Raw genomic sequence first — 14,861 nt, 5'->3', positions numbered from 1 at the left:
ACAGGGTCTGGGTTAGTGGGGCACACCTGGATTTTTCCCACTGTCCCACCAGTCCAGTCTGACCCTGTATGATATCTGTCTATACTGTCAATAAGAAAAAGAGAGAGGGAAAGAACTGACCCATATGTTTGCACCTTCCCATCAAACCGTGTCCACAAACTCGTATTTATACGCACTTTAAAACATAACTTTTATTAATAATTAAATAAATGAAATAGTCCAGTGATAATTAAAACACGGTTAGGACCGGGGATATGGATCAACTAGGGGTGGTGGGCTAGAGGTACAGAATAAATGGCAGTATTAAAACTGGGAGATCACCCCAAAAACCTGTTTATTCTTATTTCTATCGCAGGTATAAATGTAGGGGTAGTTGGAGTTATGGAAATACGAATCATCACGATTCACCCACCTAAAATCACATACCCCAAAGAGTCAGTGGGGCCGAGTCGGTGGGGTATGAATAAATACTTTTATATTGTCTTCAACTAACTATGCCCCCAGTGATGCCAGGTTATAGGTCAAGCCACTTAATGGATTCTTGCAAGAGGAATATGGTATTATAGTAGATGTGGCTTATCGTAAGGGAATTATAACCCAATAGGAGGGTATGGACCCAAAACCAAAGAAATAATATTACTATATTCCTATCCATTAGAAAATTTAGGTATAGTAGCAGAGTATGAATGCCCTTTTAGCTTCTGGGCTCTATAACCAGCCTTGAGACCCTGGTTACAAGAAGCAGAGGGATGTGAGACATTGGCTAGACAGACATTCCCGGCATGACAGGAGCTCGCTGGCTTCCTACAAACGCAGTACAGCTTTGCAGTTGAGTATTATCATTTTTGTTATACTTGTTCTCATTAAATGGCGAAAAAGTTCAGGGTCAGAACTGTTTACATGGAATGTTATAACAGATAGAAGAAACTAATCAAGGAATAGGAAAATAGAGCTACACACTGCCCTCTGCCCGCCACCAAGTCATATACAGCCATTGAAGTGGCTTCCTGCTATGCTCAGTCCTAGTGTGCCAGGGGCACAGAAATATATACAGGTATGGGATCCGTTATCTGGAAACTCATTACCCAGAAAGCTCAGAATTACAGGAAGGTCGTCTCCCATAGATTCTATTTTAATCAAATAATTCACATTTTTAAAAATGTATTCTTTTTTCTCTGTAATAATAAAACATTACCTTGTACTTGATCCGAACTAATATATAATTAATTGTTATTTGACTAAAAACAATCCGGTTGGGTTTATTAATGTTTAAATGATTTTTTAATAGACAAGGTATAGAGATCCAATTTACAGAAAAAAACCCTTATCTGGAAAACCCCAGGTCCCAAGCATTCTGGATAACAGGTCCCATACTTGTACCATATATTTTGTATGACTTGCAGCAAGTGCAATGGTTTGGATGACACCATTGTGACATCTCTCTTTATATAAAAGATTTGAAATATAACATCACAGGTGGAGTTATTATGGAAGATTAAATACCCAATATGCATTTATAGACAAGGTTTACTTGTAAGCATTCTGCATCTGTAGAAAAATATCATTCTTAAATGTGATTCCTCAAATTTTATAGTGGTCCCTGTCCCATTCCATGAATATGTATTGTCCAACGTTCCACTGAGCCCAATAGATCTGACATGGAATGTGTGGGAGTCTCAGCAACAGATACACGGCATCTGCAGGCTCCAACAGGACAACAAACGGCTTCACAGAAACAACGGGCACCATTAATTCATATTACAGTTTTCTATTTTCTGTTATTGCTAATATGCAAGAGTGAAAGGAGAGAACAGCAAACTGAAATTAATTCAAATTAGTCCTTTACCACAAACCTATTATCCTGAAAGCTTCAAATTACGGGAAGGACATCTCACATGGACTCCATATTCATTAAATATTTCATAGTTTAAAAAACTATTTCCCTTTTGACTGTATTAATTAAACAGAATCTTGTACTTGACTCCAACTAAGATATAATTAATCCTTATTGGAGGCAGTATGGCGTTTAATTAATGTTTAAATGATTTTTACGGTGATCCAAATTATGGAAAGATCTCCTATCCAGAAAACATCGGCCTAACTGCTAGTTGATCCAGAGGAAGGCAAAAAACCCCAAAATGGCTATTGGACTAGTCCCTGGATCAACTTGTACTATGAGCTATCTTCCATAAGCCTGTATTCCCTCACTTGCTAAACACCATCCAACCCCTTCTTAAAGCTATCTAATGTATCAGCCTGTACCACTGGATCAGGGAGAGAATTCCACATCTTCACAGCTCTCACTGTAAAAAGCCCCTTCCGAATATTTTGGAGGAATCTCTTTTCTTCTAAACGGAATGTGTGACCTTGTGTCAGCTGGAAAGACCTACTGGTAAATAAGCATTAGATTATTATATGATCCCCTTATATATTTATACATAGTTATCACATCACCCCTTAAGCGCCTCTTCTCCAGCGTGAACATCCCCAACTTGGCCAGTCTTTCCTCATAGCTAAGATTTTCCATATCTTTTACCAGCTTAGTTGCCCTTCTCTGTACCCTCTCTAATACAATAATGTCCTGTTTGAGTGATGGAGATCAAAACTGTATGGCATATTCTAGATGGGGCCTTACAAGTGCTCTATACAGTGAAAGATATAGGTAGGTATAAGTGGCTTGGATATTTTTACATCCCAGGTGCATGACTTTACATTTATCAACATTGAATCTCATTTGCCACTTAGCTGCCCAGATTGCCAGTTTGTTAAGATCATGTTGCAAGGATGCCACATCCTGGATGGAATTAATTGGGCTGGATAGTTTTGTGTCATTTGCAAACACTGATACATTACTTACAACACCCTCCCCTAAGTCATTAATGAACAAGTTAAATAAAAGTGGATCCAATACCGAGCCCTGAGGGACCCCACTAAGAACCTTACTCCAAGTAGAGAATGTCCCATTAACAACCACCCTCTGTACCCGATCCTGTAGCCAGTTTCCTATCCACGTGCAAACGACTTCATTAAGCCCAACAGACTTAACTTAACTCTTGCCCAGTCCCTAGGTTTACGGGTGGTTCACCTTTCATTATGTTATAGAATGATCAATTCTAAGCAACTTATTTTTTTTCCTTCTGACTCTTTCCAGCTTTCAAATGGGGGTCACTGACCCCATCTACAAACAAAAGTTCTGTAAGGTTACACATTTATTGTTACTTTTTATTACTTATCTTTATTACTTTTTTTTGCTTGTCTTTTCCTTTTCATCTTTGGTTATCCAAGTCAAACAATATGGAAATTCCCTCTTCTATGTATTCTATGTATTAAAGCAGACAGCAAACATAGTTCTTGGTCTAAGGGTAAAAGCTTCTTAAAACAAGACTGAGCATTAGTCCCTGGGTAATTCATTAATGTATTCAGCACTGAACACTGGTGGCTTTATCTGCAGCATCAAGTCTACCCTGCAGAAACCATCAGCCGTCAGGTGACAAGTTAAAGGCGCAATAACGTTAGGATGGTTGACATTTTAACCCTTTTGCTGCCAGCACGCTCTTAACTTGTTGGGCCATGTGTTGCTGGACAAACAGCTCTAAACACTAAATACATAGATTCTATGGCACTCAGGTTCTTGACATCCAGTGCTGTTGATTTTATGAGCTACTACCGGAAAGAAGTTAATGAATTGGACAAGCTCTTCAACATATTTCATTTGGGAAAACGGTATATTTATGAGGTGAAACATTCCCTTTAAAATAGTAATGCCTCAATTGGTGGTGCTCATTTAGCCCACAGCAAGTGTAATGTTTGCCCTGCGGCTGTGTACGTCATGCACATTTACTATATGGAGAAGGATTCTGCCTGGATTTAGACTTTGTGCAAAGTCTAAGCCCATAATCATGGACAGAGGCCTAGGATGATAGTCACATAATGACTAATTCTCAGTTCTTTTGACACCTTACAATCAATTCCAGCTCTTTGGTCCCAACGTTGGTGAGAAGGCCAGCTTATGTAATATACTGCAGAAATGTGGGGTTTTACATTTATGGCTTATTGCAGAGGATAGGGTGCCCTGGCACCAGCTTTAGTTCACCAGTCACCCATTGCCAGAGAATGTCTATTCCTCAGCTGATGGATTCAGATCCAGGAATGTCAGTACAGTATGGTCACAGCTGCAGTCTAGCAATTCTACCCAACTTATATCAGAAATCTGTCACCAGCGTGTCCAGTTGCTAATGACCCACCCTTATATAATGAATCAGGTCCAACTGTTTGCTCAAATCATTCCTAGCTAATTTCTCATTGATCACCCAGAAGTTGCCTTCAAAACCTGACACCAAATAAAACTACCATATTTTTCTAGAAACTGTCAGCTGTATCTGGCAGTAAAGTTGCGTCTTGGAGGAAATTCCGCTTCATAGCTTACTTTGCTTTTGCTACAAATATCTTATTGCAAGGATTCCCTGAAGAGCCCAGGGTCGGACAGGGCTGCTGGAGCACCAGGAAAAAACCCGGTGGGCCCCGCCGGCCCAGACCTACTCCCCACAACTGGTGATCCTTCTCTTCTTCCTGACCTCCCCCTTCACCACACAAAGAAATAAACATGAAGAAGGTACGGGCTGTGGGGGGCGCTGATGATGGGGCAGAGGGTGATTTGTAGCAGTGGCCCTGCTGGTGGCAGGAGGCCCATGGCATGCAACAAATATGTGGCAGAGAGGGGGTCGGGGTGATAAAGGAGGGGAGGTTGGGGTGCCCGGGGTGTGTGCTGGTCCCTGATGTGGCAGCCCCTGGAGGGCCCAGAACCCCCCCCCCCAGTCCGAAACTGGTAGAGCCTCAGGTTGTTCAACTCTACCCAGTTAATTTGGTGCTGGGGTCAGAAATAGCCATAGTCCAACCTTTTGCACCTTCGGGCCTCATCAACCCCTGTAGTAAAAACTGTAATAAACAGAATAGATGTATAAGGGAATAACCAACCATTATACTTTTAATTTATTTATTTACTCATTAAGAGTATACATGGCAAGCACGGAGCCCATGACTAAGCACCCCAAAAGGTGCGAAACGCGAAGGGTGGATGGAGATGCAAATATATTTTTAATTTTTCTACTAATAAAAATATCTTTTAACTGAATATCTCTGGTCCTGTGGATCCATTTGAGTGCCGGACAGCTCTGCTTCCTTATCTTTTGCTGTACCGCTCCCTAAAGCTGGGGGTCTGGGGCTGGTGCACCCGGACTACTTTCACTGTATGGTGAGTTACTTTACATTTAATTCTGGAGCACCTTGTTCTCCCTTACACATTTGAAGCACGGAGCCTTACTTGGCTGAAAATGGCTGTATAAACAGTACAGTAGCTACAGTACCTAGGTGCCAACTATATAGTATCAGCCAGTAGAAATAATTTGCACTGACAATAACCTACAGTATCCTTCCATATTACACAGTCTGCATTATTGACTCTATACAGAACGTCCCATTTTCCCTACTTTTCATTTTCCAGAAAATGCTATTGGAAGTTACGGAAGACGTTACAGTAATCCAACTCTCTAAACAAATCTTCCAGCCATTGAAAATTTAAATCCACAGCAGACTCGCTGCTGGAAATGATAGTTTAGCTATTGCTGCTATTGCTGGTTGGTAGCTTTGTTCTCATGGTTCAAGTGATCTTATGAAAAAAAAACCTGTTCCTTTCATGAGGCTGGCACCAGGAGCCGTGTGGCATGTTCATCCGGTTTGGCTTGATGGATTTACAGTAATTCATTGCTTATGGAGCAACGGGTGGGAGGGTTCCCTTGAGTTCAGAGAGTCATGATGACAGTTCCTTTCTATTCCACTGATGAGCTCAATCATCTAGAACAGCACGGGCAATAAAATTATTAGCGTTTAACATTGTTTGTGTCCGTGACCTACCAAGCTGTGCCGAGTGATATATGTGCGCACTGACTCACTTCAACCGGGGAGAGAAGGCAGGACTTATTAAAATGCTCAACCCTGATGAGAGTTAGATTGGAATTGAAAAAATACACTGTAGGAACCATCAAAACAGTATAACTCAATACAGGGACAAATATAGGTATAATTTAAGAATCTGGCCTATTTATTTTTTCTTTTACTTGCTGCACTCTGAAGGCTGTCCCGTGATCAGTCAGCTGCCCAGCTCCTTCTTAAACGTTATACCCAAAGGGTTAGATCCATCTCCACTGATACCACCTGGACCATTAAAAATTCAGGGGGATGGGCACTAGTTGATGTGGACACAGGCAGGGACATTTTTAAAAATGTAAAAACAAGAGCACCTACAACTTTGCAAATCACATCTCCCTGCAGAACTGCACCTAGGATGAGGATTACTAAAACTGGCCTACATGTCTTAAAAGGGTTGTTCACCTTTAGGTTAACTTTCAGTATGATGTAGAGAGTGATATTCTGAGACGATTTGAAATTGGTTTTCATTTTTTATTATTTGTGGTTTTTGAGTCATTTTGCTTTTCAATCAGCAGCTCTCCAATTTCAGCAATCTGCAAGCTAGGGTCCAAATTACCCGAGCAACCATCTATTGATATGAACAAGAGGCTGGAATATGAATAGGAGAGGCCTGAATAGAAAGATCAGTAATAAAAAGTAGCAATAACAATAATTGTCTAGTTTTACAGCGAATTTGTTCTTAGACGGGATCCGTGTCCTCCATTTGAAAGCTGAATAGTCAGAAGAAAAAGGCAAATAATTAAAAAAAAAAACAATATAAAATAATGAAGACCAATTAAAAAATTGCTTAGAATTGGCCATTCTATGACATGGTAAAAGTTTACTTAAAGATAAATCACCCCTTTAAAATATCTGACAGCTGTGCCTCGATCATCGTTTTTTATTAACAGCCTAAGGGCCATTTGCATTTATTGCTTTTGTTTAGATGCAGCATGTTGCATTTTCTTGCGCTTGACGCTTGTTCAGCTATCAATAGAACAGAGGGCTGTGTTTGGAACGGAAGAAAACGCACTTAGATGCAAAAAAAAAAACACATTTAGATGCAATCTATGTGTTTTCAGCATCCGTTTAAAAAACAAAATACAGAATAAACACCCGTGTGTAAGAGCCCTAAGCCTGGGGCACCAACTACCTATGTACATGAGCATGACGTCCAATGGCCACTATTGGGTGTGCAAAACTTCTGACAGATTAAGGGTGTGTCAGGGTAAATAGGCCAAATTGGTCCCCTTTGGAAGGTATGCATGATAATGCAGGTGTTAGGGTTACTTATCATAATATGCATTGAATCCCAGTAGCTGAGTCCCCACTTATCAGTGACTGGATTTAAGTCTAGAAAAGCAGACTACTCCCAACAAAAAAACACTGTAGTGCAACTGCAACCCTCAACCTCTGTAGTGTGGTAGTACAGATCCCAGCAGACTTAGAAAAGAGATGGGTTGAGAGCACGAGGAATCACAGCCCCATGTATACAGTAACTGCCCAGCATATTATTCAGTAGCAGTTAGAGTGACAGAGTTGGAAGGATAATAAGGCAGAGAGAGAAGTCAGACGGGCTGGATCATACACGGGAAATCAAAAGGACACAGTACCATGGATATAGCTGAGAGCAGAAACCAGAGGACAGAGCCGGATCATACTCAAAGAAAAAGAATCACGCACAGTCCCGAAAGATTTACAGGCCCGGATTTGTGAAAGGCCACCAAGGCCCGGGCCTAGGGCAGCAGGATTTTAGCGGGCGGCATACTGCCCAACCACAGCCACATTGGTTTTGAAGTTCTAGTGATGAGATACAACAGCTTTTTAAATTCCCTGTTTGCCAATCCCCAGTGCTCCCAACCTGATGATGAAAATTGGTGCATGAATCAAGGGAAGACAAACGGCAATCGGCCTAGGGGTCCCCACTATGTAAATCCGGCCCTGAGGATTTGGATTAGACAATGTCAGAAAGGCAAAATTTCTCAACACACAAACTGAATTACTCCCTCAAGCAAAATTGCAGGAACACCCTTCCTCTAAACTACAGAACCTGGTAGCTCTGGTAGTGAGCCAATAGGGGCTGGATCTATAAAAAGACTCCTTCCTCAGCTGATTGGAGGAGACCAACAGGTAAGTTAACCCTATCCTTGCTGAAACGGAATCCTGACAGTATAAGCCTATTGCTATAGAATAGAACACAATCCGTCATGCCGTTTACTTTCCTCTATGGCCATTTTGTCAGGTACGACTTGTTAAACCCCCATTAGCAAATTCAGTACTACCCCAGGTTATTTATGGAAGTAATATAACTGATGCGAGTTTCCTTTTAGAAGTGTCCTCATTAGACCTGTGTAAAGTTCATTATCTCAAGTTGTCCTGTCACAAGTTTCTTTACTGTTGCCATAGCTCCATGGCCGGACATCACACCAGGCATTGCTAGCTGATCCAGGAACTTCCTAGGTGCTCTTATAGCCCATCAACAGTGATATCCTAATGCTATGCAATAACAGGTATTCCAGTGTATGAAGCACAATTCTGCTGTAAAATGTTAGTAGGTATGGAATTTCTATCGTTTTTTTCTGAATAAAAGGGACATACTAACCATACATCTAAATTCTGTCACCCCCTGTCTGCACTGACTACGCCTATTTATTGCCAACCCCCCTGATCTGCTCTGAGCTCCAGTTGTATTGTTTCTTGCCCTACCCTCAATGTTATCATGAGATAAACAGGGCCATTAGAAATAAAGTTCTAGGCCAAAACATTGTATAGGATCCGTTATCCAGAAAGCTCTGAATTATGGAAAGGCTGTCTCTCATAGATCATTACAATTAAATTCAAAATGTTAAAACCTGTTTTTATAACAAAACATTACCTTGTACTTGATGCCAACTACACAATTACAATTAACCTTTATTGGTGGGAAAACAATCCTTTTTAAATTTTAAATGATATTTAGTAGACTTAAGGTATGGAGATCCAAATTATGGAAAGACATCTTATCTGGAAAACCTCAGGTCCCGAGCATTCTGGATAACAGGTCCCACAACTGTACTTTCCTTTCATTTGTTTTAGTGGTTGGATCCTTTTCTCATTAGTGTGTAGCCAACGGCACATGCCATGAAGTAGCGCTACTTACAAATATCACTCACACACTCAAACTTGCAGGGGACAATATGTTTATTTATTTTATCCTTCTAGTGCTCCATTACAACAGCCTGAAAAATTTGACTCTTCAGAAAAACAAGACACTAACAAAAATTGTACAAAGCAAATTTTTTTACACAACTATTCACAGAACTGTAGTTACAATGCGTGCACTGAAAAGCAACAAGAATAAAAATGGCTGCCAGTCATGACGGACAAGGAGCACAATAAAGTTCATCCTGGCTCCATCTCCAATGGAAAAGCAGCTTTATTGTGCTGGATTCTCAAAGTCCTTTATTTTGCAAACACTTGTAAATCAGTATTTAGCCTTCATTTATATTCCTTTAAATCGACTGTAGAGTATGAGAGCATCTTTGTACAAATGCAATATTATGTAAACACTAATAGCCATGGCCAGCCTGCTTTTCTGTATAAGATAATCCCAATTTATAAATAAAGTATATTTTGCCTTTTTGGTCCACAAACCTTTTGTTTGCTAAATAAACTCATAGGTGGAATTTTTGTTATGGGCTTATATAAATGAGGAAATTTTAGATAGACATTAGACTTAGACATCTACAGTGTGTCTGCCCCATGCCTGAACATTAATCTTGCTAAAGATTGTCACTTCATGGCTTTCTATGGCAGAGTTAATGCCAGAGCGACGCCTTAAAATATTTACAGTTGGTTAAAGAGAAAGTGATTTTTTTTTCACAGTTTATATAAAATCCGTACAGTGATTCCCAAGGACAGAGAGAGACTGTAATCTTGTATGGGGCTTTTACATATGTCTGGAAAGTCAGGGATGTCTTTATAAGCTGCGGAAATCACTCTGGGGATTCTCTGGTAAGCGGTTAGGAATTCTGTTTTTGGAAACATTGCTAACAAGCATTTTATGAGTAAGTAAACTATGAACTTGGTATGAAAAGGTGTGCTAAAAAATAGAAGGCTGAAGCGAAAAAAACTGCCATTCCTGGTTATGGCCGATGGCCTGTCTGTGTTCCTGAGTAAGGACTTCACGGCTAGCTTTTGGGGCACAATGGGATGTGCAGAGTGACATAAGGAACTATCTTGCTTCAAAGTATTATCTACATGTAACACTCACAAAGCACTGTAAACTTCATGTTATTAAATATCAGCAATTGAATATGCACTAAAAAGCCTAGGATGACCCTATCAAATTTTACTTTATAAATAAGAGGTTGAGGCAAATACCCCCAGTAAAATGTTTTTGGTCCCGATTTTAAAAATAATTCCTATGTGTGCTCTCTTTTGTAAAATATTACTAAGGCACAGTACAAGTCAAAAAAGAAGTAGGAATTCCAAATGATTGAACCCTTAAATCTGTACTTAATTAATTAATTATTACGATTGGATGTTGGATACAACCAAGAGACCAATGAAGAAAAAGGAAACCTCAATCAGATTCTAAACTGCCATTATAGTCAATGAACATTGTCATGATTTGTATAAAAAGAAATCTGATTTAACTGCAGGAACAAGTAAACACCTAAGAAGGGTAAATGCCTCTAACGGAAAGTTATTATTTACATATGTTTGTTTCTCCTTCATTGAAACACAGAGCCTGTGTGGACTCCATAGGAAAAGTAGCGGACTCCATAGGAAAAGGTTCTAGGAGTTCTCAGGACAATGAAATTAAAGACCTGGTCCTTTCATTTGTCTGTATTTGGTCTGATATCCATAGAAATGTCTTGCAGTTCTCAATACTTTCAGTCTGTGATTTTTGAAGACCAAGCAACACATAATGGTGCTGCTACCTATTTGAGCCAAGGAGTATTTTAGTGTATGGTCCAGACATATGCCATTGCTGGCATGTTCTAGTATAAACAGGTTCTTCTTGCGCTACTAGAGCACAGAGCATGATTAATTGCTTTCTACCATCATACTCTTCCTTCTTATTTCAAACCTGTCCATGTATGCCAACTTGGGGTCTTGCTAGTGCACTGTACCTCACATAAAAGAACATGCCTCAGACTAGATGATTTCCTCTACAATAGCCAAGGCTTTAGGATGTCTTCTCCTTCTTGTGGCACCTTTAGGCCCCTAGGAGAAACATGCATTTCCCTAAAGGTCCTATTGGTGGAATGTAATGGTGTGGACAAGATACATTTAATTTCACATCTACTGTCACAGGTGCCTGCAGGGGTCACTGTTGAAAAGGTTGCCGTCCTCCCTTGGACCAGCCAGGGACAATGAACATCAGCTCCTAAGAAAAAGCAAATGTTTCCATTACAAACTGCTTGGCAACTGGGATGATCACAATGCAGAAAGTGGAAAGACCGGTCATGATCATGTAAGCATTTGCAACCAGTCAACCAATTCACAATATATTGGTCTACCAAGCCAACAGCTAACTGCATTGGACAAAAAATGTGTCAAACTTGTTTCTAGATGAAATCGAAAGCATAAATAAAGAAAAAGCAGGAAGAAAATGAAGCTATTAGTCTTAACTGAAAATGTACAGTAAAATACCCTGACTGGCTACAGGTTGGTCCAATTCAACATTCGAATGCTCAGATAGGCTACACATTTGATTTAGCCCAGTCTATTCTAAAGTTAGATAAAAAGCCAATTAGTATTGGTGCTTTTGTCTCCATGAAAAATGGCTGGAGAAAAGGAATTACTATAGAAGATGACAAGATCACACGCGGCACTATTCATGAACACAATCATCTCCTACAAAAAAGAATTTGCTTCCCAAATGAAGAATGAAGAGAAGACACATTTAACACGTGCCAAGAATAACTCTTGAGCTTTGCTGTATTTCTACAGGTGACTGCAGGGTGTAGAAAAGGTTAATTCCTGGCTTGAATGCCATGGACCTAAAAATGTCCATACATGCACAGATATTGCTTGGGAGTTTGGGCAATTTCAATAATAACCATACAAGCAAGTAAGAAAAAATGAATCTGCTGATGGCACCTCATATTGGGTAGATGGACAATCAGCAGATATAGAAGTGAGAGGAGCCACATCTGTTCAGTTGATGATATTTGGCCCAAACAACCAATGAATTCTATTTGTATGTTGTTTCACAGTAGGATGTCCTGCTCCAATTCTTATCTGTACTGTACATATACAGTAAAGTACAGATTTGCAGGAAAATCACAAAGTAAAGATATATACAATACATGTCTTTCCTTATTACAAATATTTACCTTGGTCTTCAACTTTCTTCTGTGAGGATACGGCTTGGAGGGGATGGTGGGCTGAGTAGAACAGAAAACAAATGGGGGGGGGGGTTAATGTTATTATTTAAAATTGAGTGGATCAGATTATGTATGAGGAACCTAAACTGAGAAAAGGCTTTTACTCTGGCACAAAAAAATGGACTGTAATTCCCCAGACAGGAACAAATAGCAATATATAATCAAGAAGGACCTACATCTTCTTGGTAAGCTTGCAATCCTCTCTTCCATGAGGCCTGTTATTATTTTGGAGGCCTCAAACTGGCTGCACAACAACTGAAATACACCATTTTGCTTCTATAAATAGAGGATAGACGTGATGCCAGTCCTAGTTGTGCTCATAAGACACCATGCCTGTTCTGTTGACTAAGTTCCTTCATTTTTTATTTATTTTTCTACTTTTTGCTGTAGCCAATTAAAGATCTAAAACTGTTTGCTATTTATTGGTAAGGATATTTATATAAAAAGAAAAGTGGAAAACATACTGTAAGCCACAGCACATTCTAATGAAATATGTGAGGAATTCCCTACAAACAGGGTCTTGTTCTACTTCTTACCTTACTCTGGGTCTTGAGGCATTCTCAAAGAATTTTGTGCGGGAGGCCACCCTGAAATATAAAAATTAAGACATTAATTTACTACCTGGTATATGTAATATGATAAATGGTGCTCTTTATGCATGAAATCATTCTAAAAGGACAATAACCATTGGAAAAGGTCAATACAGACTATATCAAGGTTATATAGACAAAGATGGAGCCCTCAGTTACTCACACAGAAGGGATATCCTCCTTCACTAGCGATGAAACTTCCGTCCTTGGCTCTTGTTTCTGTAGTGCTATCCTACATGGAGGATCTGGAGGTCTGTTTGGTGGACGGGAAATCACAGGCCTTTCTCCAGGGCTTCGTACTTTATTAATATTATCTCCTTCACCTGATAAGTGAAAGAATATAGTACAGTAATAAAGACCTATTCATTGAGCTTTAGCTACATTAGTGACAAATGTATCAAATATCAGATTGACTGATTGATTTTTAAACCCACAGACTAATATACCTTCTCTGGGAACTGCTGGACGGATTGGACCTCTTTTAGGGTGAAGCGGGGAAGGTTTGTTCGGTGCTGAGTATACAGGCAGATCCCCATTTAATTGCTTAGGGTTGGGCTTTCCATTTCCATCTTGCATCCTGGAGACCATCTTGGCCACATCTACATCAGAACTAGAATCTGACTGACCCTGAGTATCCAACATCTGTAGATTGGGATGGAGCTTTTTCCTCTGCAGGGGAAGGGGGTATTCATGGTTGTTTGTGACAGAACCATTCAATGTATGTCCTGGAAGCTCATCTGAAGGAAAACAAATTGTAAATGGAATATCAGTATCACAGCTTGCACCTATGTCATATATGTGTAGAACTTGGTTTGCCACATCTCTGATGGCAAATTGCAGCAGTAAAATAAAAGCAAAATATTTTGTTAGTTTCAGATGTGAACAAAAGCAGTAGATCCCAAAAACATTCCAAACACACAGGCTGTGATCCCTCATGTTAGTGGTCATTTTAAATTAGGTAGAGTTAAATATTAAGAGGACTATGGAATGAAGCAAGGAACATGTTTTTATTGAAGAAAAATACACTGAAAGCTTCATTGAAATGTTTGTGAAATTGTCCATGATTTTATTTGAAAAATATTTTCACCAGGTGAAGCTTTCATTTGCACACCTTTATAGCCATGAACATTCACCATGTGACCAGCGGATTGGATCACCAATGAAGTGCAGCCTCATCCAACTTCAGGTCATACAAGAAGATTTTCCATTTTGAGCAATGAAGTCTACTAAGGCCTCATTAGAGTTTGATTGCTTATTATAATCATGCAGGACCCCTGATATGGGCTTGTGACCTGAGATGATTGATTTACTAATGAATACATATGGGTTAACTAAAAGGTGGAATATATGTGGATAAATACCAGGAATCCTGTTTAGCTCTTGCCATTATAGGTTGCATCTTTTTGAGTCATATATGTTGAATCTTTTTGTGTCATACAGTCAGAGACTGCCAATGCCCCAACAAATCGGGTAAGTAAACTGAAGCAACGTCAAAAAATAGGTGGCACATCATGGCTTCTCTTGCATTAGGTGAAATAAGTCAAATTGCTTCCGTAATTGTACAATATTCTAAACCAGAAACCAAATTAGGAGAAAAAAAATTAAAGAAGGATCAGTCAGTCAGAGGAATAGGGCTTAGTTAGGAAAAATCCTGGCACAGAGAACCCTAAGCAACAGCTGCAATAGGAGATTTTTCAGAGCTAAAGGAAACATTGCAAAGTCAGCACAATTAAATACATCTACAGTAATGCAAGAAGCTTGACGAGAAATGTGGTGGAGCTGGCAATAATTGCTTTCAGCGAGCAGCAAAAAAGATATTATTGAAGAATAGAGAAATAAGGGCTTTATGATCTAGGGGCCTATGCCTGGTGAGGATGGGAGATTGGATACAAACAGAGGGAAAATGTTTTTTGGCAAGATTTTCCACCAA

The 14,861-nt window shown here is 39.6% G+C and overlaps 1 protein-coding gene across 2 annotated transcripts in view; it reads right to left on the bottom strand.

The window, feature by feature from the left end:
* Positions 1-9,126: 9,126 nt before the first annotated feature.
* Positions 9,127-14,861, bottom strand: part of ophn1.L (oligophrenin 1 L homeolog) — a 141,625-nt gene continuing 135,890 nt past the window's right edge. For both annotated transcript variants that reach the window (XM_018241080.2, NM_001086523.1), the window contains 5 exon segments: positions 13,378-13,668; positions 13,095-13,254; positions 12,878-12,928; positions 12,291-12,341; positions 9,127-11,338 (listed from right to left, as the gene is read on the bottom strand). In XM_018241080.2, the coding sequence (XP_018096569.1) occupies positions 12,299-12,341; positions 12,878-12,928; positions 13,095-13,254; positions 13,378-13,668 (545 nt within the window). In that variant the 3' untranslated portion in view covers positions 9,127-11,338; positions 12,291-12,298.

The sequence above is a fragment of the Xenopus laevis genome, chromosome 8L, assembly GCF_017654675.1.
Source record: "Xenopus laevis strain J_2021 chromosome 8L, Xenopus_laevis_v10.1, whole genome shotgun sequence".
In the NCBI taxonomy this organism is placed as follows: Eukaryota; Metazoa; Chordata; class Amphibia; order Anura; family Pipidae; genus Xenopus; species Xenopus laevis.
This window is presented reverse-complemented; position numbering and strand designations above follow the sequence as displayed.